The 23638-nt window shown below is 50.5% G+C and overlaps 1 protein-coding gene across 1 annotated transcript in view; it reads left to right on the top strand.

Annotated features, from left to right (window-relative positions):
* Positions 1 to 5112: 5112 nt before the first annotated feature.
* Positions 5113 to 23638, top strand: part of LOC141065423 (uncharacterized) — a 171089-nt gene continuing 152563 nt past the window's right edge. The window contains exons 1-3 of the mRNA XM_073557915.1: positions 5113 to 5273; positions 10257 to 10391; positions 16130 to 16309. Coding sequence (XP_073414016.1) covers positions 5271 to 5273; positions 10257 to 10391; positions 16130 to 16309 — 318 coding nt within the window. The 5' untranslated portion in view covers positions 5113 to 5270. The remainder of the gene's footprint in view (positions 5274 to 10256; positions 10392 to 16129; positions 16310 to 23638) is intronic.

The raw sequence follows: 23638 nt of genomic DNA, 5'->3' as shown, positions 1-23638 counted from the left end.
CTCACCACAGCACAGAGCACTGAGGAGCCGGGGGCTGACACCTCCTCACCACAGCACAGAGCACTGAGGAGCCGGGGGCTGTCACCTCCTCACCACAGCACAGAGCACTGAGGAGCCGGGGGCTGTCACCTCCTCACCACAGCACAGAGCACTGAGGAGCCGGGGGCTGTCACCACCTCACCACAGCACAGAACACTGAGGAGCCGGGGGCTGTCACCACCTCACCACAGCACAGAGCACTGAGGAGCCGGGGGCTGTCACCTCCTCACCACAGCACAGAACACTGAGGAGCCGGGGGCTGTCACCACCTCACCACAGCACAGAGCACTGAGGAGCCGGGGGCTGTCAACTCCTCACCACAGCACTGAGGAGCCGGGGGCTGTCACCTCCTCACCACAGCACAGAACACTGAGGAGCCGGGGGCTGTCACCACCTCACCACAGCACTGAGGAGCCGGGGGCTGTCACCTCCTCACCACAGCACAGAGCACTGAGGAGCCGGGGGCTGTCACCTCCTCACCACAGCACTGAGGAGCCGGGGGCTGTCACCTCCTCACCACAGCACAGAGCACTGAGGAGCCGGGGGCTGTCACCACCTCACCACAGCACAGAGCACTGAGGAGCCGGGGGCTGTCACCTCCTCACCACAGCACTGAGGAGCCGGGGGCTGTCACCTCCTCACCACAGCACAGAACACTGAGGAGCCGGGGGCTGTCACCTCCTCACCACAGCACAGAACACTGAGGAGCCGGGGGCTGTCACCTCCTCACCACAGCACAGAGCACTGAGGAGCCGGGGGCTGTCACCACCTCACCACAGCACAGAGCACTGAGGAGCCGGGGGCTGTCACCACCTCACCACAGCACTGAGGAGCCGGGGGCTGTCACCACCTCACCACAGAGCACTGAGGAGCCGGGGGCTGTCACCACCTCACCACAGCACTGAGGAGCCGGGGGCTGTCACCTCCTCACCACAGCACAGAGCACTGAGGAGCCGGGGGCTGTCACCACCTCACCACAGCACAGAGCACTGAGGAGCCGGGGGCTGTCACCTCCTCACCACAGCACAGAGCACTGAGGAGCCGGGGGCTGTCACCGCCTCACCACAGCACAGAGCACTGAGGAGCCGGGGGCTGTCACCTCCTCACCACAGCACAGAGCACTGAGGAGCCGGGGGCTGACACCTCCTCACCACAGCACAGAGCACTGAGGAGCCGGGGGCTGTCACCACCTCACCACAGCACAGAGCACTGAGGAGCCGGGGGCTGACACCACCTCACCACAGCACAGAGCACTGAGGAGCCGGGGGCTGACACCTCCTCACCACAGCACAGAGCACTGAGGAGCCGGGGGCTGTCACCACCTCACCACAGCACAGAGCACTGAGGAGCCGGGGGCTGTCACCTCCTCACCACAGCACAGAGCACTGAGGAGCCGGGGGCTGTCACCACCTCACCACAGCACAGAACACTGAGGAGCCGGGGGCTGTCACCACCTCACCACAGCACAGAGCACTGAGGAGCCGGGGGCTGTCACCTCCTCACCACAGCACTGAGGAGCCGGGGGCTGTCACCTCCTCACCACAGCACAGAGCACTGAGGAGCCGGGGGCTGTCACCACCTCACCACAGCACAGAGCACTGAGGAGCCGGGGGCTGTCACCACCTCACCACAGCACTGAGGAGCCGGGGGCTGTCACCTCCTCACCACAGCACAGAACACTGAGGAGCCGGGGGCTGTCACCTCCTCACCACAGCACAGAGCACTGAGGAGCCGGGGGCTGTCACCACCTCACCACAGCACAGAGCACTGAGGAGCCGGGGGCTGTCACCACCTCACCACAGCACAGAGCACTGAGGAGCCGGGGGCTGTCACCTCCTCACCACAGCACAGAGCACTGAGGAGCCGGGGGCTGTCACCGCCTCACCACAGCACAGAGCACTGAGGAGCCGGGGGCTGTCACCTCCTCACCACAGCACAGAGCACTGAGGAGCCGGGGGCTGACACCTCCTCACCACAGCACAGAGCACTGAGGAGCCGGGGGCTGTCACCACCTCACCACAGAGCACTGAGGAGCCGGGGGCTGACACCACCTCACCACAGCACAGAGCACTGAGGAGCCGGGGGCTGACACCACCTCACCACAGCACAGAGCACTGAGGAGCCGGGGGCTGTCACCACCTCACCACAGCACAGAGCACTGAGGAGCCGGGGGCTGTCACCTCCTCACCACAGCACAGAGCACTGAGGAGCCGGGGGCTGTCACCACCTCACCACAGCACAGAACACTGAGGAGCCGGGGGCTGTCACCACCTCACCACAGCACAGAGCACTGAGGAGCCGGGGGCTGTCACCTCCTCACCACAGCACAGAACACTGAGGAGCCGGGGGCTGTCACCACCTCACCACAGCACAGAACACTGAGGAGCCGGGGGCTGTCACCTCCTCACCACAGCACTGAGGAGTCGGGGGCTGTCACCACCTCACCACAGCACTGAGGAGTCGGGGGCTGTCACCACCTCACCACAGCACTGAGGAGCCGGGGGCTGTCACCTCCTCACCACAGCACAGAACACTGAGGAGCCGGGGGCTGTCACCTCCTCACCACAGCACAGAACACTGAGGAGCCGGGGGCTGTCACCACCTCACCACAGCACAGAGCACTGAGGAGCCGGGGGCTGTCACCTCCTCACCACAGCACTGAGGAGCCGGGGGCTGTCACCTCCTCACCACAGCACAGAACACTGAGGAGCCGGGGGCTGTCACCTCCTCACCACAGCACAGAACACTGAGGAGCCGGGGGCTGTCACCTCCTCACCACAGCACAGAACACTGAGGAGCCGGGGGCTGTCACCACCTCACCACAGCACAGAACACTGAGGAGCCGGGGGCTGTCACCACCTCACCACAGCACAGAACACTGAGGAGCCGGGGGCTGTCACCACCTCACCACAGCACAGAGCACTGAGGAGCCGGGGGCTGTCACCTCCTCACCACAGCACTGAGGAGCCGGGGGCTGTCACCTCCTCACCACAGCACAGAACACTGAGGAGCCGGGGGCTGTCACCTCCTCACCACAGCACAGAGCATTGAGGAGCCGGGGGCTGTCACCTCCTCACCACAGCACTGAGGAGCCGGGGGCTGTCACCACCTCACCACAGCACAGAACACTGAGGAGCCGGGGGCTGTCACCTCCTCACCACAGCACAGAACACTGAGGAGCCGGGGGCTGTCACCACCTCACCACAGCACAGAGCACTGAGGAGCCGGGGGCTGTCACCTCCTCACCACAGCACAGAGCACTGAGGAGCCGGGGGCTGTCACCTCCTCACCACAGCACTGAGGAGCCGGGGGCTGACACCACCTCACCACAGCACAGAACACTGAGGAGCCGGGGGCTGTCACCTCCTCACCACAGCACAGAACACTGAGGAGCCGGGGGCTGTCACCACCTCACCACAGCACAGAGCACTGAGGAGCCGGGGGCTGTCACCACAGCACAGAGCACTGAGGAGCCGGGGGCTGTCACCTCCTCACCACAGCACTGAGGAGCCGGGGGCTGTCACCTCCTCACCACAGCACTGAGGAGCCGGGGGCTGTCACCTCCTCACCACAGCACTGAGGAGCCGGGGGGCTGTCACCTCCTCACCACAGCACAGAGCACTGAGGAGCCGGGGGCTGTCACCACCTCACCACAGCACAGAGCACTGAGGAGCCGGGGGCTGTCACCACCTCACCACAGCACAGAGCACTGAGGAGCCGGGGGCTGTCACCACCTCACCACAGCACAGAGCACTGAGGAGCCGGGGGCTGTCACCTCCTCACCACAGCACAGAGCACTGAGGAGCCGGGGGCTGACACCACCTCACCACAGCACAGAGCACTGAGGAGCCGGGGGCTGTCACCTCCTCACCACAGCACAGAGCACTGAGGAGCCGGGGGCTGTCACCTCCTCACCACAGCACTGAGCACTGAGGAGCCGGGGGCTGTCACCTCCTCACTACAGCACAGAGCACTGAGGAGCCGGGGGCTGTCACCTCCTCACTACAGCACAGAGCACTGAGGAGCCGGGGGCTGTCACCACCACAGCACAGAGCACTGAGGAGCCGGGGGCTGTCACCACCTCACCACAGCACAGAGCACTGAGGAGCCGGGGGCTGTCACCACCTCACCACAGCACAGAGCACTGAGGAGCCGGGGGCTGTCACCTCCTCACTACAGCACAGAGCACTGAGGAGCCGGGGGCTGTCACCTCCTCACTACAGCACAGAGCACTGAGGAGCCGGGGGCTGTCACCACCACAACACAGAGCACTGAGGAGCCGGGGGCTGTCACCTCCTCACCACAGCACAGAGCACTGAGGAGCCGGGGGCTGTCACCACCTCACCACAGCACAGAGCACTGAGGAGCCGGGGGCTGTCACCACCTCACCACAGCACAGAGCACTGAGGAGCCGGGGGCTGACACCACCTCACCACAGCACTGAGGAGCCGGGGGCTGTCACCACCTCACCACAGCACAGAGCACTGAGGAGCCGGGGGCTGTCACCTCCTCACCACAGCACAGAGCACTGAGGAGCCGGGGGCTGACACCACCTCACCACAGCACTGAGGAGCCGGGGGCTGTCACCTCCTCACCACAGCACAGAGCACTGAGGAGCCGGGGGCTGTCACCTCCTCACCACAGCACAGAGCATTGAGGAGCCGGGGGCTGTCACCTCCTCACCACAGCACTGAGGAGCCGGGGGCTGTCACCTCCTCACCACAGCACAGAACACTGAGGAGCCGGGGGCTGTCACCTCCTCACCACAGCACAGAACACTGAGGAGCCGGGGGCTGTCACCTCCTCACCACAGCACAGAGCACTGAGGAGCCGGGGGCTGTCACCACCTCACCACAGCACTGAGGAGCCGGCTCTTTATGTTGAGCGGAGCCGAATGAGCCGGATCGCCAAAAAGAGCCGAACTTCCCATCACACGTACACGAGAGAAAAGGCGGGAACAGTCCGCCCCCTTGTTTCTGTCACGTGGTCTGACGTAATCACAGGTCCTTTACTCAAGCATGTGTCGAGTTTTGCCCCGCCCCTAATAATCACATGGTGCTGACGTCACCTGAGGTCCTTCAGTTGAGGCTTTGCAGCAGTGTGCAGGTTGTTGTCTCTGGTGTCAGCCGTCGTCGTGCACAGAGAACGCGGACCGTCCCGCTCTGCTCCCGGTGTGATGTGTCTGTGACTGCTGGATACGGTGTAATCCGCGCTGTGCTTCACAGCATGTTATGGTGAGGAGCCTGTGCAGACTCTGCGTTTTCCTGTGGATTTTCTCTCCTGATCTGCTCTCTGTGTCGTTCGGTGTCTTTTCCTGGGGATTTTCTCTCCTGATCTGCTCTCTGTGTCGTTCAGTGTCTTTTCCTGGGGATTTTCTCTCCTGATCTGTTCTCTGTGTCGTTCGGTGTCTTTTCCTGGGGATTTTCTCTCCTGATCTGCTCTCTGTGTCGTTCGGTGTCTTTTCCTGTGGATTTTCTCTCCTGATCTGCTCTCTGTGTCGTTCGGTTTCTTTTCCTGGGGATTTTCTCTCCTGATCTGCTCTCTGTGTCGTTCAGTGTCTTTTCCTGGGGATTTTCTCTCCTGATCTGCTCTCTGTGTCGTTCGGTTTCTTTTCCTGTGGATTTTCTCTCCTGATCTGTTCTCTGTGTCGTTCGGTGTCTTTTCCTGGGGATTTTCTCTCCTGATCTGCTCTCTGTGTCGTTCGGTTTCTTTTCCTGGGGATTTTCTCTCCTGATCTGTTCTCTGTGTCGTTCGGTGTCTTTTCCTGGGGATTTTCTCTCCTGATCTGCTCTCTGTGTCGTTCGGTGTCTTTTCCTGGGGATTTTCTCTCCTGATCTGCTCTCTGTGTCGTTCGGTGTCTTTTCCTGGGGATTTTCTCTCCTGATCTGCTCTCTGTCGTCCGGTTTCTTTTCCTGGGGATTTTCTCTCCTGATCTGCTCTCTGTGTCGTTCGGTGTCTTTTCCTGGGGATTTTCTCTCCTGATCTGCTCTCTGTGTCGTTCGGTGTCTTTTCCTGGGGATTTTCTCTCCTGATCTGTTCTCTGTGTCGTTCGGTTTCTTTTCCTGGGGATTTTCTCTCCTGATCTGTTCTCTGTGTCGTTCGGTGTCTTTTCCTGGGGATTTTCTCTCCTGATCTGTTCTCTGTGTCGTTCGGTGTCTTTTCCTGGGGATTTTCTCTCCTGATCTGCTCTCTGTGTCGTTCAGTGTCTTTTCCTGGGGATTTTCTCTCCTGATCTGCTCTCTGTGTCGTTCAGTGTCTTTTCCTGGGGATTTTCTCTCCTGATCTGCTCTCTGTGTCGTTCAGTGTCTTTTCCTGGGGATTTTCTCTCCTGATCTGCTCTCTGTGTCGTTCAGTGTCTTTTCCTGGGGATTTTCTCTCCTGATCTGCTCTCTGTGTCGTTCAGTGTCTTTTCCTGGGGATTTTCTCTCCTGATCTGCTCTCTGTTTCGTCCGGTTTCTTTTCCTGTGGATTTTCTCTCCTGATCTGCTCTCTGTGTCGTTCGGTTTCTTTTCCTGTGGATTTTCTCTCCTGATCTGTTCTCTGTGTCGTTCGGTGTCTTTTCCTGGGGATTTTCTCTCCTGATCTGCTCTCTGTGTCGTTCGGTTTCTTTTCCTGGGGATTTTCTCTCCTGATCTGTTCTCTGTGTCGTTCGGTGTCTTTTCCTGGGGATTTTCTCTCCTGATCTGCTCTCTGTGTCGTTCGGTGTCTTTTCCTGGGGATTTTCTCTCCTGATCTGCTCTCTGTGTCGTTCGGTGTCTTTTCCTGGGGATTTTCTCTCCTGATCTGCTCTCTGTGTCGTTCGGTTTCTTTTCCTGTGGATTTTCTCTCCTGATCTGTTCTCTGTGTCGTTCGGTGTCTTTTCCTGTGGATTTTCTCTCCTGATCTGTTCTCTGTGTCGTTCGGTGTCTTTTCCTGTGGATTTTCTCTCCTGATCTGTTCTCTGTGTCGTTCGGTTTCTTTTCCTGTGGATTTTCTCTCCTGATCTGCTCTCTGTGTCGTTCGGTGTCTTTTCCTGGGGATTTTCTCTCCTGATCTGTTCTCTGTGTCGTTCGGTTTCTTTTCCTGGGGATTTTCTCTCCTGATCTGTTCTCTGTGTCGTTCGGTGTCTTTTCCTGTGGATTTTCTCTCCTGATCTGCTCTCTGTGTCGTTCGGTGTCTTTTCCTGTGGATTTTCTCTCCTGATCTGCTCTCTGTGTCGTTCGGTGTCTTTTCCTGGGGATTTTCTCTCCTGATCTGCTCTCTGTGTCGTTCGGTGTCTTTTCCTGGGGATTTTCTCTCCTGATCTGCTCTCTGTGTCGTTCGGTGTCTTTTCCTGGGGATTTTCTCTCCTGATCTGCTCTCTGTGTCGTTCGGTGTCTTTTCCTGGGGATTTTCTCTCCTGATCTGCTCTCTGTGTCGTTCGGTGTCTTTTCCTGGGGATTTTCTCTCCTGATCTGCTCTCTGTGTCGTTCGGTGTCTTTTCCTGGGGATTTTCTCTCCTGATCTGTTCTCTGTGTCGTTCGGTGTCTTTTCCTGGGGATTTTCTCTCCTGATCTGCTCTCTGTGTCGTCCGGTTTCTTTTCCTGTGGATTTTCTCTCCTGATCTGCTCTCTGTGTCGTTCGGTTTCTTTTCCTGTGGATTTTCTCTCCTGATCTGTTCTCTGTGTCGTTCGGTGTCTTTTCCTGGGGATTTTCTCTCCTGATCTGCTCTCTGTGTCGTTCGGTGGCTTTTCCTGTGGATTTTCTCTCCTGATCTGTTCTCTGTGTCGTTCGGTGTCTTTTCCTGTGGATTTTCTCTCCTGATCTGCTCTCTGTGTCGTTCGGTGTCTTTTCCTGGGGATTTTCTCTCCTGATCTGTTCTCTGTGTCTTTTCCTGGGGATTTTCTCTCCTGATCTGCTCTCTGTCGTCCGGTTTCTTTTCCTGGGGATTTTCTCTCCTGATCTGCTCTCTGTGTCGTTCTGTGTCTTTTCCTGGGGATTTTCTCTCCTGATCTGTTCTCTGTGTCGTTCGGTGTCTTTTCCTGTGGATTTTCTCTCCTGATCTGTTCTCTGTGTCGTTCGGTGTCTTTTCCTGGGGATTTTCTCTTCTGATCTGCTCTCTGTGTCGTTCGGTTTCTTTTCCTGTGGATTTTCTCTCCTGATCTGCTCTCTGTGTCGTTCGGTGTCTTTTCCTGTGGATTTTCTCTCCTGAACTGCTCTCTGTGTCGTTCGGTGTCTTTTCCTGTGGATTTTCTCTCCTGATCTGCTCTCTGTGTCGTTCGGTTTCTTTTCCTGGGGATTTTCTCTCCTGATCTGCTCTCTGTGTCGTTCGGTGTCGTTTCCTGGGGATTTTCTCTCCTGATCTGCTCTCTGTGTCGTTCGGTGTCTTTTCCTGGGGATTTTCTCTCCTGATCTGTTCTCTGTGTCGTTCGGTGTCTTTTCCTGGGGATTTTCTCTCCTGATCTGCTCTCTGTGTCGTCCGGTTTCTTTTCCTGTGGATTTTCTCTCCTGATCTGCTCTCTGTGTCGTTCGGTTTCTTTTCCTGTGGATTTTCTCTCCTGATCTGTTCTCTGTGTCGTTCGGTGTCTTTTCCTGGGGATTTTCTCTCCTGATCTGCTCTCTGTGTCGTTCGGTGGCTTTTCCTGTGGATTTTCTCTCCTGATCTGTTCTCTGTGTCGTTCGGTGTCTTTTCCTGGGGATTTTCTCTCCTGATCTGTTCTCTGTGTCGTTCGGTGTCTTTTCCTGGGGATTTTCTCTCCTGATCTGCTCTCTGTCGTCCGGTTTCTTTTCCTGGGGATTTTCTCTCCTGATCTGCTCTCTGTGTCGTTCTGTGTCTTTTCCTGGGGATTTTCTCTCCTGATCTGTTCTCTGTGTCGTTCGGTGTCTTTTCCTGTGGATTTTCTCTCCTGATCTGTTCTCTGTGTCGTTCGGTGTCTTTTCCTGGGGATTTTCTCTTCTGATCTGCTCTCTGTGTCATTCGGTGTCTTTTCCTGTGGATTTTCTCTCCTGATCTGCTCTCTGTGTCGTTCGGTGTCTTTTCCTGTGGATTTTCTCTCCTGATCTGTTCTCTGTGTCGTTCGGTTTCTTTTCCTGTGGATTTTCTCCCCTGATCTGTTCTCTGTGTCGTTCGGTGTCTTTTCCTGTGGATTTTCTCTCCTGATCTGCTCTCTGTGTCGTTCGGTGTCTTTTCCTGTGGATTTTCTCTCCTGATCTGTTCTCTGTGTCGTTCGGTGTCTTTTCCTGTGGATTTTCTCTCCTGATCTGCTCTCTGTGTCTTTTCCTGTGGATTTTCTCTCCTGATCTGCTCTCTCTGTGTCGTTCGGTGTCATTTGCTGTGGATTTTCTCTCCTGATCAGAGCCTTGTGTCGCTTTTTGACTTTTGTCTCTTATTTTTATTCTACATCGTAATGTCACATATGTAATAACTATAGATCCGTCATATAAAGATCTGCTGCGCCCCTTAATGCAGGACTATAAGTATGAGGTAGAAGCGGGTGAAAGGGGCGCGCTCACGTTCTTACTTTATTCAGTGATATTACGCCATCATATTCCACGACAGCTTTGCAGACATTACCATCTTAGAGATTTCTGGCCTCTTGTTGGCTGCTTCTTCCTGACCAATTCTGGGACCCGCAGTGCTGCTGATGACTGCCGTCCCCAGAATGGACAATGTGATATTACCTGTACGCTGTTCCATTTGCACGGTAATTGTCCTCATGAAGGTGACCACATTCTCTGATCGGCCACTTTCTGAAACGCCATCTCTTGCGTTTTATACTGAATCGTTACATACAGCAGATGGGAGTAGTACATGTGCTTATGGTGTAGTAGTCGGATTATCGCCAGAGCTTCATGACCAATAATATAACGAAGATGTCAATCAACTTTACGTATGTTCATATTGAAGTTGTAGATGAGTATTTTGGAGAAGATTCTGCTTGAAGATTCACATCAGACATTGTCTATAGTCCTGTCTGCGATGAATTGCTTAGGTTGTAGATGGGAAAACACCTCTATATAGAGCCCGTGGTGCTGTCTACTTAGACTTGTTTTGTTTTCAAGAAAAAATTTAAAAAATGCTTCTGTACGAAAACACAAATCAAAATGGACAAAGTTTTAGTTTTTTAAAGGAGACTTGCGAATGAGGGAAGAACCAAATGTTTGTTAGGAATGATTCTAAGCTGATTGATTTAGTGTTTGATGAGCGCGATTCTGTGATATTGTCCGCCAGGATTTACTTGTTTTTCATCTTTTTTTAGCAGTTTAGAAGATTCATCAAAAACATCAACTTTTCTCTCATGAATGACAAACCGAGGATGGGCGACAACAAGAATGAGATTGCAAGGAGAATAATAAACTTCGCCTTAGAAATCATCTCCCTTCTGAGCGGAGAGGTAAATTCTTCTATATTTCTATTATCTGCTGAGCGGAGAGGTAAACTCTTCTACATTTCTAGTATTATCTGCTGAGTGGAGAGGTAAACTCTTCTATATTTCTATTATTATCTGCTGAGTGGAGAGGTAAACTCTTCTACATTTCTAGTATTATCTGCTGAGTGGAGAGGTAAACTCTTCTACATTTCTAGTATTATCTGCTGAGTGGAGAGGTAAACTCTTCTATATTTCTATTATCTGCTGAGTGGAGAGGTAAACTCTTCTATATTTCTATTATCTGCTGAGTGGAGAGGTAAACTCTTCTATATTTCTATTATCTGCTGAGCGGAGAGGTAAACTTCTATATTTCTATTATTATCTGCTGAGTGGAGAGGTAAACTCTTCTATATTTCTATTATCTGCTGAGTGGAGAGGTAAACTCTTCTATATTTCTATTATTATCTGCTGAGTGGAGAGGTAAACTCTTCTATATCTCTATTATCTGCTGAGTGGAGAGGTAAACTCTTCTATATTTCTGTCATTCTCTGCTGAGCGGAGAGGTAAACTCTTCTATATTTCTATTATTATCTGCTGAGCGGAGAGGTAAACTCTTCTATATTTCTATTATTATCTGCTGAGCGGAGAGGTAAACTCTTCTATATTTCTGTTATCTGCTGAGTGGAGAGGTAAACTCTTCTATATTTCTGTCATTCTCTGCTGAGCGGAGAGGTAAACTCTTCTATATTTCTATTATCTGCTGAGTGGAGAGGTAAACTCTTCTATATTTCTATTATCTGCTGAGTGGAGAGGTAAACTCCTCTATATTTCTAATATTATCTGCTGAGCGGAGAGGTAAACTCTTCTATATTTCTATTATTATCTGCTGAGCGGAGAGGTAAACTCTTCTATATCTCTATTATCTGCTGAGTGGAGAGGTAAACTCCTCTATATTTCTGTCATTCTCTGCTGAGCGGAGAGGTAAACTCTTCTATATTTCTATCATTATCTGCTGAGTGGAGAGGTAAACTCTTCTATATTTCTATTATCTGCTGAGTGGAGAGGTAAACTCCTCTATATTTCTAATATTATCTGCTGAGCGGAGAGGTAAACTCTTCTATATTTCTATTATTATCTGCTGAGCGGAGAGGTAAACTCTTCTATATTTCTGTCATTCTCTGCTGAGCGGAGAGGTAAACTCTTCTATATTTCTATCATTATCTGCTGAGTGGAGAGGTAAACTCTTCTATATTTCTATTATCTGCTGAGTGGAGAGGTAAACTCCTCTATATTTCTAATATTATCTGCTGAGCGGAGAGGTAAACTCTTCTATATTTCTATTATTATCTGCTGAGCGGAGAGGTAAACTCTTCTATATTTCTGTCATTCTCTGCTGAGCGGAGAGGTAAACTCCTCTATATTTCTATCATTATCTGCTGAGTGGAGAGGTAAACTCTACTATATTTCTATTATCTGCTGAGTGGAGAGGTAAACTCCTCTATATTTCTATTATCTGCTGAGTGGAGAGGTAAACTCCTCTATATTTCTATCATTATCTGCTGAGTGGAGAGGTAAACTCTACTATATTTCTATTATCTGCTGAGTGGAGAGGTAAACTCCTCTATATTTCTATTATCTGCTGAGTGGAGAGGTAAACTCTTCTATATTTCTATCATTATCTGCTGAGTGGAGAGGTAAACTCTTCTATATTTCTATCATTATCTGCTGAGTGGAGAGGTAAACTCTACTATATTTCTATTATCTGCTGAGTGGAGAGGTAAACTCCTCTATATTTCTATCATTATCTGCTGAGTGGAGAGGTAAACTCCTCTATATTTCTATCATTATCTGCTGAGTGGAGAGGTAAACTCTACTATATTTCTATTATCTGCTGAGTGGAGAGGTAAACTCCTCTATATTTCTATCATTATCTGCTGAGTGGAGAGGTAAACTCCTCTATATTTCTATCATTATCTGCTGAGTGGAGAGGTAAACTCTACTATATTTCTATTATCTGCTGAGTGGAGAGGTAAACTCCTCTATATTTCTATCATTATCTGCTGAGTGGAGAGGTAAACTCCTCTATATTTCTATCATTATCTGCTGAGTGGAGAGGTAAACTCTACTATATTTCTATTATCTGCTGAGCGGAGAGGTAAACTCTTCTATATTTCTATTATCTGCTGAGTGGAGAGGTAAACTCTTCTATATTTCTATCATTATCTGCTGAGTGGAGAGGTAAACTCTTCTATATTTCTATTATCTGCTGAGTGGAGAGGTAAACTCTTCTATCTTTCTATCATTATCTGCTGAGTGGAGAGGTAAACTCTTCTATATTTCTATTATCTGCTGAGTGGAGAGGTAAACTCTTCTATATTTCTATTATTATCTGCTGAGTGGAGAGGTAAACTCCTCTATATTTCTATCATTATCTGCTGAGTGGAGAGGTAAACTCTTCTATATTTCTATTATTATCTGCTGAGTGGAGAGGTAAACTCTTCTATATTTCTATTATCTGCTGAGTGGAGAGGTAAACTCTTCTATATTTCTATCATTATCTGCTGAGTGGAGAGGTAAACTCTTCTATATTTCTATTATCTGCTGAGTGGAGAGGTAAACTCTTCTATATTTCTATTATCTGCTGAGTGGAGCGGTAAACTCTTCTATATTTCTATTATCTGCTGAGTGGAGAGGTAAACTCTTCTATATTTCTATCATTATCTGCTGAGCGGAGAGGTAAACTCTTCTATATTTCTATTATCTGCTGAATGGAGAGGTAAACTCTTCCATATTTCTATTATTATCTGCTGAGTGGAGAGGTAAACTCTTCTATATTTCTATTATCTGCTGAGTGGAGAGGTAAACTCTTCTATATTTCTATTATCTGCTGAGCGGAGAGGTAAACTCTTCTATATTTCTATTATCTGCTGAGTGGAGCTGTAAACTCTTCTATATTTCTATTATTATCTGATATCACCACCCACAGGAGGTAAGCTCTTTGTTTGCACTCGGACACTGTATCTAAGGGTACCGTTACACCTAGCGACTCACCAGCGATCCCGACCAGCGATATGGATCGCTGGTGCATCGCTAAGTGGTCGCTAGTGAGCTGCCACACAGGCAGATCTCACTAGCGACATCGCAGGGGTCGGGGGTCGCTACTTACCTGTCAGACGCGGCGATCCTGCGTCCTCCTGCCTGGCTCCACGCGTCGCTCGTCGGCGCCACAGGAAGCGCCCGACGAGAAATGGTCCGGGAGCTTCTCGCGCGACCAACGATGAGCAGCGGGGGGAGCCGGTCGGAGGTAAGTATCACATGCAGCGATATCGCATTGTGTAACGGGGGCTTAACCTTTGGTGTAATTTTGTGGTCACTACAATTTTGTAATTTCTGTGCCTGCCTATTAGCGCAATGTTTTGTGGTTAGACATATAGCAGCGGTGTGCCTTGAACTTTTGTACACTTCCTAATAGAGGGTATGTGGGTGGTGGTATCTCTATTTGGGTTTCCCACCTTTTTAATGTTTATGTAATGTATGTATTTTTATACTAAACAAAGATTATTGTATTTTTGATTTTTTGGGTTCATATGTGTTTTTTTTCGGTTCTATTGTGCGTTCTTGAACTCAAGGATGGGTCCAATATTTAGTGAGGGGCTTAATAGTAGTACTTAATCCAAGATGGGTTCGAATATGCTCCGTTTTATGACTTCAACACTTTTGTTAATTATAGACAAATCTGTAGATTTAGAGTCTTTAACTTGTATTTCTAAAAGTAAAACTAGCGCAAGTAGATTGTACTTGAGCTGGAAAAACATTTGAGCTCTTCTGAAAGCGGTTGAAGTTGGCTGATAAAAAAAGGGAGATTTCTGTTATTACCTCGTCGGCCTACAGGGAAGACGACCCTCATTATCTCATCAGCGTACAGGGGAGACGGCCATCGTTACCTCGTCAGCGTACAGGGGAGACGGCCCTCGCTATCTCATCAGCGTACAGGGGAGACGGCCCTCGCTATCTCGTCAGCGTACAGGGGAGACGGCCCTCGCTATCTCGTCAGCGTACAGGGGAGACGGCCCTCGCTATCTAGTCAGCGTACAGGGGAGACGGCCCTCGCTATCTCGTCAGCGTACAGGGGAGACGGCCCTCATCACCTCGTCAGCGTACAGGGGAGACGGCCCTCGCTATCTCGTCAGCGTACAGGGGAGACGGCCCTCGCTATCTCGTCAGTGTACAGGGGAGACGGCCCTCGCTATCTCGTCAGTGTACAGGGGAGACGGCCCTCGTTACCTCGTCAGCGTACAGGGGAGACGACCCTCGTTACCTCGTCAGCGTACAGGGGAGACGACCCTCGTTACCTCGTCAGCGTACAGGGGAGACTACCCTCGTTACCTCGTCAGCGTACAGGGGAGACTACCCTCGTTACCTCGTCAGCGTACAGGGGAGACGGCCCTCGTTACCTCGTCAGAGTACAGGGGAGACGGCCCTCGTTATCTAGTCAGCGTACAGAGGAGACGGCCCTCGTTATCTAGTCAGCGTACAGAGGAGACGGCCGTCGTTAGCTCGTCAGCGTACAGGGAAGACGGCCGTCGTTAGCTCGTCAGCGTACAGGGAAGACGTACCTCGTCAGCGTACAGGGGAGACGGCCCTCGTTACCTCGTCAGCATACAGGGGAGACGGCCCTCGTTAGCTCGTCAGCGTACAGGGGAGATGGCCCTCGTTAGCTCGTCAGCGTACAGGGGAGACTGCCCTCGTTACCTCGTCAGCATACAGGGGAGACGGCCCTCGTTACCTCGTCAGCATACAGGGGAGACGGCCCTCGTTACCTCGTCAGCGTACAGGGGAGACGGCCCTCGTTACCTCGTCAGCGTACAGGGGAGACTGCCCTCGTTACCTCGTCAGCATACAGGGGAGACGACCCTCGTTAGCTCGTCAGCGTACAGGGGAGATGGCCCTCGTTAGCTCGTCAGCGTACAGGGGAGACGACCCTCGTTACGTCGTCAGCATACAGGGGAGACGACCCTCGTTAGCTCTACAGCGTACAGGGGAGACGGCCCTCGTTACCTCGTCAGCGTACAGGGGAGACGGCCCTCGTTACCTCGTCAGCGTACAGGGGAGACGGCCCTCGTTACCTCGTCAGCGTACAGGGGAGACGGCCATCGTTACCCCGTCAGCGTACAGGAGAAACAGCCCTCGCTATCTCGTCAGTGTACAGGGGAGACGGCCCTCGCTATCTCGTCAGTGTACAGGGGAGACGGCCCTCGCTATCTCGTCAGCGTACAGGGGAGACGGCCCTCGTTACCTCGTCAGCGTACAGGGGAGACGGCCATCGTTACCCCGTCAGCGTACAGGAGAAACGGCCATCGTTACCCCGTCAGCGTACAGGAGAAACAGCCCTCGCTATCTCGTCAGTGTACAGGGCAGACGGCCCTCGCTATCTAGTCAGCGTACAGAGGAGACGGCCCTCGCTATCTAGTCAGCGTACAGAGGAGACGGCCCTCGCTATCTCGTCAGCGTACAGTGGAGACGGCCCTCGCTATCTCGTCAGCGTACAGGGGAGACGGCCCTCGCTATCTCGTCAGCGTACAGGGGAGACGGCCCTCGCTATCTCGTCAGCGTACAGGGGAGACGGCCCTCGTTATCTAGTCAGCGTACAGGGGAGACGGCCCTCGTTAGCTTGTCAGTCATCTCAGCACAACAGGGACATAATCTACTATATACCAAGGGAGAAATAATAGTCAGTTCTCTGTGTCTTTCTTAATCTACAGAATTACACAATAGTGAGGAAGACATCAAGTGATTGTGCGAACCCCATTATCCATCTCCATGAGCCCAAAGGAGGGAAAAGAAGACGGAAACCCAACAAAAAACCTCGTCCGCACTCCCTGGTGCACGAAAAGAAGATCGTAGAACTCGCTAACAGGATCACTGAGCTGCTGACCGGAGAGGTGACTGCTGGGAACTTACACTGGGGGATTCTGGGTGATGAGAGGAGACTGCTGGGAGATTATACAGTATACACTGGAGGATTCTGGGTGATGAGGGGAGACTGCTGGGAGATTATACAGTATACACTGGAGGATTCTGGGTGATGAGGGGAGACTGCTGGGAGATTATACAGTGTACACTGGAGGATTCTGGGTGATCAGAGGAGACTGCTGGGAGATTATACAGTGTACACTGGAGGATTTTGGGTGATGAGAGGAGACTGCTGGGAGATTATACAGTATACACTGGAGGATTCTGGGGGATGAGAGGAGACTGCTGGGAGATTACACAGTATACACTAGAGGATTCTGGGTGATCAGAGGAGACTGCTGGGAGATTATACAGTGTACACTGGAGGATTCTGGGTGATCAGAGGAGACTGCTGGGAGATTATACAGTATACACTGGAGGATTCTGGGTGATGAGAGGAGACTGCTGGGAGATTATACAGTATACACTGGAGGATTTTGGGTGATGAGAGGAGACTGCTGGGAGATTATACAGTATACACTAGAGGATTCTGGGTGATCAGAGGAGACTGCTGGGAGATTATACAGTATACACTGGAGGATTCTGGGTGATGAGAGGAGACTGCTGGGAGATTATACAGTATACACTAGAGGATTCTGGGTGATCAGAGGAGACTGCTGGGAGATTATACAGTATACACTGGAGGATTCTGGGTGATCAGAGGAGACTGCTGGGAGATTATACAGTATACACTGGAGGATTCTGGGTGATCAGAGGAGACTGCTGGGAGATTATACAGTATACACTGGAGGATTCTGGGTGATGAGAGGAGACTGCTGGGAGATTATACAGTATACACTGGAGGATTTTGGGTGATGAGAGGAGACTGCTGGGAGATTATACAGTATACACTAGAGGATTCTGGGTGATCAGAGGAGACTGCTGGGAGATTATACAGTATACACTGGAGGATTCTGGGTGATGAGAGGAGACTGCTGGGAGATTATACAGTATACACTAGAGGATTCTGGGTGATCAGAGGAGACTGCTGGGAGATTATACAGTATACACTGGAGGATTCTGGGTGATCAGAGGAGACTGCTGGGAGATTATACAGTATACACTGGAGGATTCTGGGTGATGAGAGGAGAGTGCTGGGATATTATACAGTATACACTGGAGGATTTTGGGTGATGAGAGGAGACTGCTGGGAGATTATACATTATACACTAGAGGATTCTGGGTGATCAGAGGAGACTGCTGGGAGATTATACAGTATACACTGGAGGATTCTGGGTGATGAGAGGAGACTGCTGGGAGATTATACAGTATACACTAGAGGATTCTGGGTGATCAGAGGAGACTGCTGGGAGATTATACAGTATACACTGGAGGATTCTGGGTGATGAGAGGAGACTGCTGGGAGATTATACAGTATACACTAGAGGATTCTGGGTGATAAGAGGAGACTGCTGGGAGATTATACAGTGTACACTGGAGGATTCTGGGTGATGAGAGGAGACTGCTGGGAGATTATACAGTATACACTGGTGGATTCTGGGTGATGAGAGGAGACTGCTGGAAGATTATACAGTCTACACTGGAGGATTCTGGGTGATGAGAGGAGACTGCTGGGAGATTATACAGTTTACACTGGAGTATTCTGGGTGATGAGAGGAGACTGCTGGGAGATTATACAGTATACACTGGAGGATTCTGGGTGATGAGAGGAGACTGCTGGGAGATTATACAGTATACACTGGAGGATTCTGGGTGATGAGAGGAGACTGCTGGGAGATTATACAGTATACACTGGAGGATTCTGGGTGATGAGAGGAGACTGCTGGGAGATTATACAGTATACACTGGAGGATTCTGGGTGAGGAGAGGAGACTGCTGGTAGATTATACAGTATACACTGGAGGATTCTGGGTGAGGAGAGGAGACTGCTGGGAGATTATACAGTATACACTGGAGGATTCTGGGGGATGAAAGGAGACTGCTGGGAGATGATACAGTATACACTGGAGGATTCTGGGTGAGGAGAGGAGACTGCTGGGAGATTATACAGTGTACACTGGAGGATTCTGGGTGATGAGAGGAGACTGCTGGGAGATTATACAGTATACACTGGAGGATTCTGGGTGATGAGAGGAGACTGGTGGGAGATTATACAGTATACACTGGAGGATTCTGGGTGATGAGAGGAGACTGCTGGGAGATTATACATTATACACTGGAGGATTCTGGGTGATGAGAGGTGACTGCTGGGAGATTATACAGTATACACTGGAGGATTCTGGGTGATGAGAGGAGACTGGTGGGAGATTATACAGTATACACTGGAGGATTCTGGGTGATGAGAGGAGACTGCTGGGAGATTATACATTATACACTGGAGGATTCTGGGTGATGAGAGGTGACTGCTGGGAGATTATACAGTATACACTGGAGGATTCTGGGTGATGAGAGGTGACTGCTGTGAGATTATACAGTATACACTGGAGGATTCTGGGTGATGAGAGGAGACTGCTGGGAGATTATACAGTATACACTGGAGGATTCTGGGTGATGAGAGGAGACTGCTGGGAGATTATACAGTATACACTGGAGGATTCTGGGTGATGAGAGGAGACTGGTGGGAGATTATACAGTCTACACTGGAGGATTCTGGGTGATGAGAGGTGACTGCTGTGAGATTATACAGTATACACTGGAGGATTCTGGGTGATGAGAGGAGACTGCTGGGAGATTATACATTATACACTGGAGGATTCTGGGTGATGAGAGGAGACTGCTGGGAGATTATACAGTATACACTGGAGGATTCTGGGTGATGAGAGGTGACTGCTGGGAGATTATACAGTATACACTGGAGGATTCTGGGTGATGAGAGGTGACTGCTGGGAGATTATACAGTATACACTGGAGGATTCTGGGTGATGAGAGGAGACTGCTGGGAGATTATACAGTATACACTGGAGGATTCTGAGTGATGAGAGGAGACTGCTGGGAGATTATACAGTGTACCCTGGAGGATTCTGGGTGATGAGAGGAGACTGCTGGGAGATTATACAGTATACACTGGAGGATTCTGGGTGATGAGAGGAGACTGCTGGGAGATTATACAGTGTACCCTGGAGGATTCTGGGTGAGGAGAGGAGAATGTTGGGAGATTATACAGTATACACTGGAGGATTCTGGGTGATGAGAGGAGACTGCTGGGAGATTATACAGTGTACACTGGAGGATTCTGGGTGATGAGAGGAGACTGCTGGGAGATTATACAGTATACACTGGAGGATTCTGGGTGATGAGGAGACTGCTGGGAGATTATACAGTATACACTGGAGGATTCTGGGTGATGAGAGGAGACTGCTGGGAGATTATACAGTGTACACTGGAGGATTCTGGGTGATGAGAGGAGACTGCTGGGAGATTATACAGTATACACTGGAGGATTCTGGGTGATGAGAGGTGACTGCTGGGAGATTATACAGTATACACTGGAGGATTCTGGGTGATGAGAGGAGACTGCTGGGAGATTATACAGTATACACTGGAGGATTCTGGGTGATGAGATGAGACTGATGGGAGATTATACAGTATACACTGGAGGATTCTGAGTGAGGAGAGGAGAATGTTGGGAGATTATACAGTGTACACTGGAGGATTCTGGGTGATGAGAGGAGACTGCTGGGAGACTATACAGTACACACTGGAGGATTCTGGGTGATGAGAGGAGACTGCTGGGAGATTATACAGTGTACCCTGGAGGATTCTGGGTGATGAGAGGAGACTGCTGGGAGATTATACAGTATACACTGGAGGATTCTGGGTGATGAGAGGAGACTGCTGGGAGATTATACAGTATACACTGGAGGATTCTGGGTGATGAGAGGAGACTGCTGGGAGATTATACAGTGTACCCTGGAGGATTCTGGGTGATGAGAGGAGACTGCTGGGAGATTATACAGTATACACTGGAGGATTCTGGGTGATGAGAGGAGACTGCTGGGAGATTATACAATACACAATGGAGGATTCTGGGTGATGAGAGGAGACTGCAGGGAGATTATACAGTATACACTGGAGGATTCTGGGTGATGAGAGGAGACTGCTGGGAGATTATACAGTATACACTGGAGGATTCTGGGTGATGAGAGGAGACTGCAGGGAGATTATACAGTATACACTGGAGGATTCTGGGTGATGAGAGGAGACTGCTGGGAGATTATACAGTATACACTGGAGGATTCTGGGTGATGAGAGGAGACTGCAGGGAGATTATACAGTATACACTGAAGGATTCTGGGTGAGGAAAGGAGACTGCTGGGAGATTATACAGTATACACTGGAGGATTCTGGGTGATGAGAGGAGACTGCTGGGAGATTATACAGTATACACTGGAGGATTCTGGGTGATGAGAGGAGACTGCTAGGAGATTATACAGTATACACTGGAGGATTCTGGGTGATGAGAGGAGACTGCAGGGAGATTATACAGTGTACACTGGAGGATTCTGGGTGATGAGAGGAGACTGCTGGGAGATTATACAGTATACACTGGAGGATTCTGGGTGAGGAGAGCAGACTGCTGGGAGATTATACAGTATACACTGGAGGATTCTGGGTGAGGAGAGCAGACTGCTGGGAGATTATACAGTATACACTGGAGGATTCTGGGTGAGGAGAGGAGACTGCTGGGAGATTATACAGTATACACTGGAGGATTCTGGGTGATGAGAGGAGACTGCAGGGAGATTATACAGTATACACTGGAGGATTCTGGGTGATGAGAGGAGACTGCTGGGAGATTATACAGTATACACTGGAGGATTCTGGGTGATGAGAGGAGACTGCAGGGAGATTATACAGTATACACTGGAGGATTCTGGGTGATGAGAGGAGACTGCTGGGAGATTATACAGTATACACTGGAGGATTCTGGGTGATGAGAGGAGACTGCTGGGAGATTATACAGTGTACCCTGGAGGATTCTGGGTGATGAGAGGAGACTGCTGGGAGATTATACAGTATACACTGGAGGATTCTGGGTGATGAGAGGAGACTGCTGGGAGATTATACAATACACAATGGAGGATTCTGGGTGATGAGAGGAGACTGCAGGGAGATTATACAGTATACACTGGAGGATTCTGGGTGATGAGAGGAGACTGCTGGGAGATTATACAGTATACACTGGAGGATTCTGGGTGATGAGAGGAGACTGCAGGGAGATTATACAGTATACACTGGAGGATTCTGGGTGATGAGAGGAGACTGCTGGGAGATTATACAGTATACACTGGAGGATTCTGGGTGATGAGAGGAGACTGCAGGGAGATTATACAGTATACACTGAAGGATTCTGGGTGAGGAAAGGAGACTGCTGGGAGATTATACAGTATACACTGGAGGATTCTGGGTGATGAGAGGAGACTGCTGGGAGATTATACAGTATACACTGGAGGATTCTGGGTGATGAGAGGAGACTGCTAGGAGATTATACAGTATACACTGGAGGATTCTGGGTGATGAGAGGAGACTGCAGGGAGATTATACAGTGTACACTGGAGGATTCTGGGTGATGAGAGGAGACTGCTGGGAGATTATACAGTATACACTGGAGGATTCTGGGTGAGGAGAGCAGACTGCTGGGAGATTATACAGTATACACTGGAGGATTCTGGGTGAGGAGAGCAGACTGCTGGGAGATTATACAGTATACACTGGAGGATTCTGGGTGAGGAGAGGAGACTGCTGGGAGATTATACAGTATACACTGGAGGATTCTGGGTGATGAGAGGAGACTGCAGGGAGATTATACAGTATACACTGGAGGATTCTGGGTGATGAGAGGAGACTGCTGGGAGATTATACAGTGTACACTGGAGGATTCTGGGTGATGAGAGGAGACTGCAGGGAGATTATACAGTATACACTGGAGGATTCTGGGTGATGAGAGGAGACTGCTGGGAGATTATACAGTGTACACTGGAGGATTCTGGGTGATGAGAGGAGACTGCAGGGAGATTATACAGTATACACTGAAGGATTCTGGGTGATGAGAGGAGACTGCTGGGAGATTATACAGTATACACTGGAGGATTCTGGGTGATGAGAGGAGACTGCTGGGAGATTATACAGTATATACTGGAGGATTCTGGGTGATGAGAGGAGACTGCTGGGAGATTATACAGTGTACACTGGAGGATTCTGGGTGATGAGAGGAGACTGCAGGGAGATTATACAGTATACACTGAAGGATTCTGGGTGATGAGAGGAGACTGCTGGGAGATTATACAGTATACACTGGAGGATTCTGGGTGATGAGAGGAGACTGCTGGGAGATTATACAGTATACACTGGAGGATTCTGGGTGATGAGAGGAGACTGCTGGGAGATTATACAGTATACACTGGAGGATTCTGGGTGATGAGAGGAGACTGCTGGGAGATTATACAGTATATACTGGAGGATTCTGGGTGATGAGAGGAGACTGCTGGGAGATTATACAGTATACACTGGAGGATTCTGGGTGATGAGGGGAGACTGCTGGGAGATTATACAGTATACACTGGAGGATTCTGAGTGATGAGAGGAGATTGCTGGGAGATTATACAGTATACACTGGGGGATTCTGGGTGATGAGAGGAGACTGCTGGGAGATTATACAGTATACACTGGAGGATTCTGGGTGATGGGAGGAGACTGCTGGGAGATTATACAGTATACACTGGAGGATTCTGGGTGATGAGAGGAGACTGCTGGGAGATTATACTGTATACACTGGAGGATTCTGAGTGATGAGAGGAGACTGCTGAGAGATTATACAGTGTACCCTGGAGGATTCTGGGTGATGAGGGGAGACTGCTGGGAGATTATACAGTATACACTGGAGGATTCTGGGTGATGAGAGGAGACTGCTGGGAGATTATACAGTATACACTGGAGGATTCTGGGTGATGAGAGGAGACTGCTGGGAGATTATACTGTATACACTGGAGGATTCTGGATGATGAGAGGAGTCTGCTGGGAGATTATACAGTATACACTGGAGGATTCTGGGTGATGAGAGGAGACTGCTGGGAGATTATACAGTATATACTGGAGGATTCTGAGTGATGAGAGGAGACTGCTGGGAGATTATACAGTATACACTGGAGGATTCTGGGTGATGAGAGGAGACTGCTGGGAGATTATACAGTATACACTGGAGGATTCTGAGTGATGAGAGGAGACTGCTGGGAGATTATACAGTATACACTGGAGGATTCTGGGTGATGAGAGGAGACTACTGGGAGATTATACAGTAT

Source organism: Dendrobates tinctorius, unplaced genomic scaffold, assembly GCF_039654945.1.
Source record: "Dendrobates tinctorius isolate UK_male_01 unplaced genomic scaffold, ASM3965494v1 ptg000251l, whole genome shotgun sequence".
In the NCBI taxonomy this organism is placed as follows: Eukaryota; Metazoa; Chordata; class Amphibia; order Anura; family Dendrobatidae; genus Dendrobates; species Dendrobates tinctorius.
This window is presented reverse-complemented; position numbering and strand designations above follow the sequence as displayed.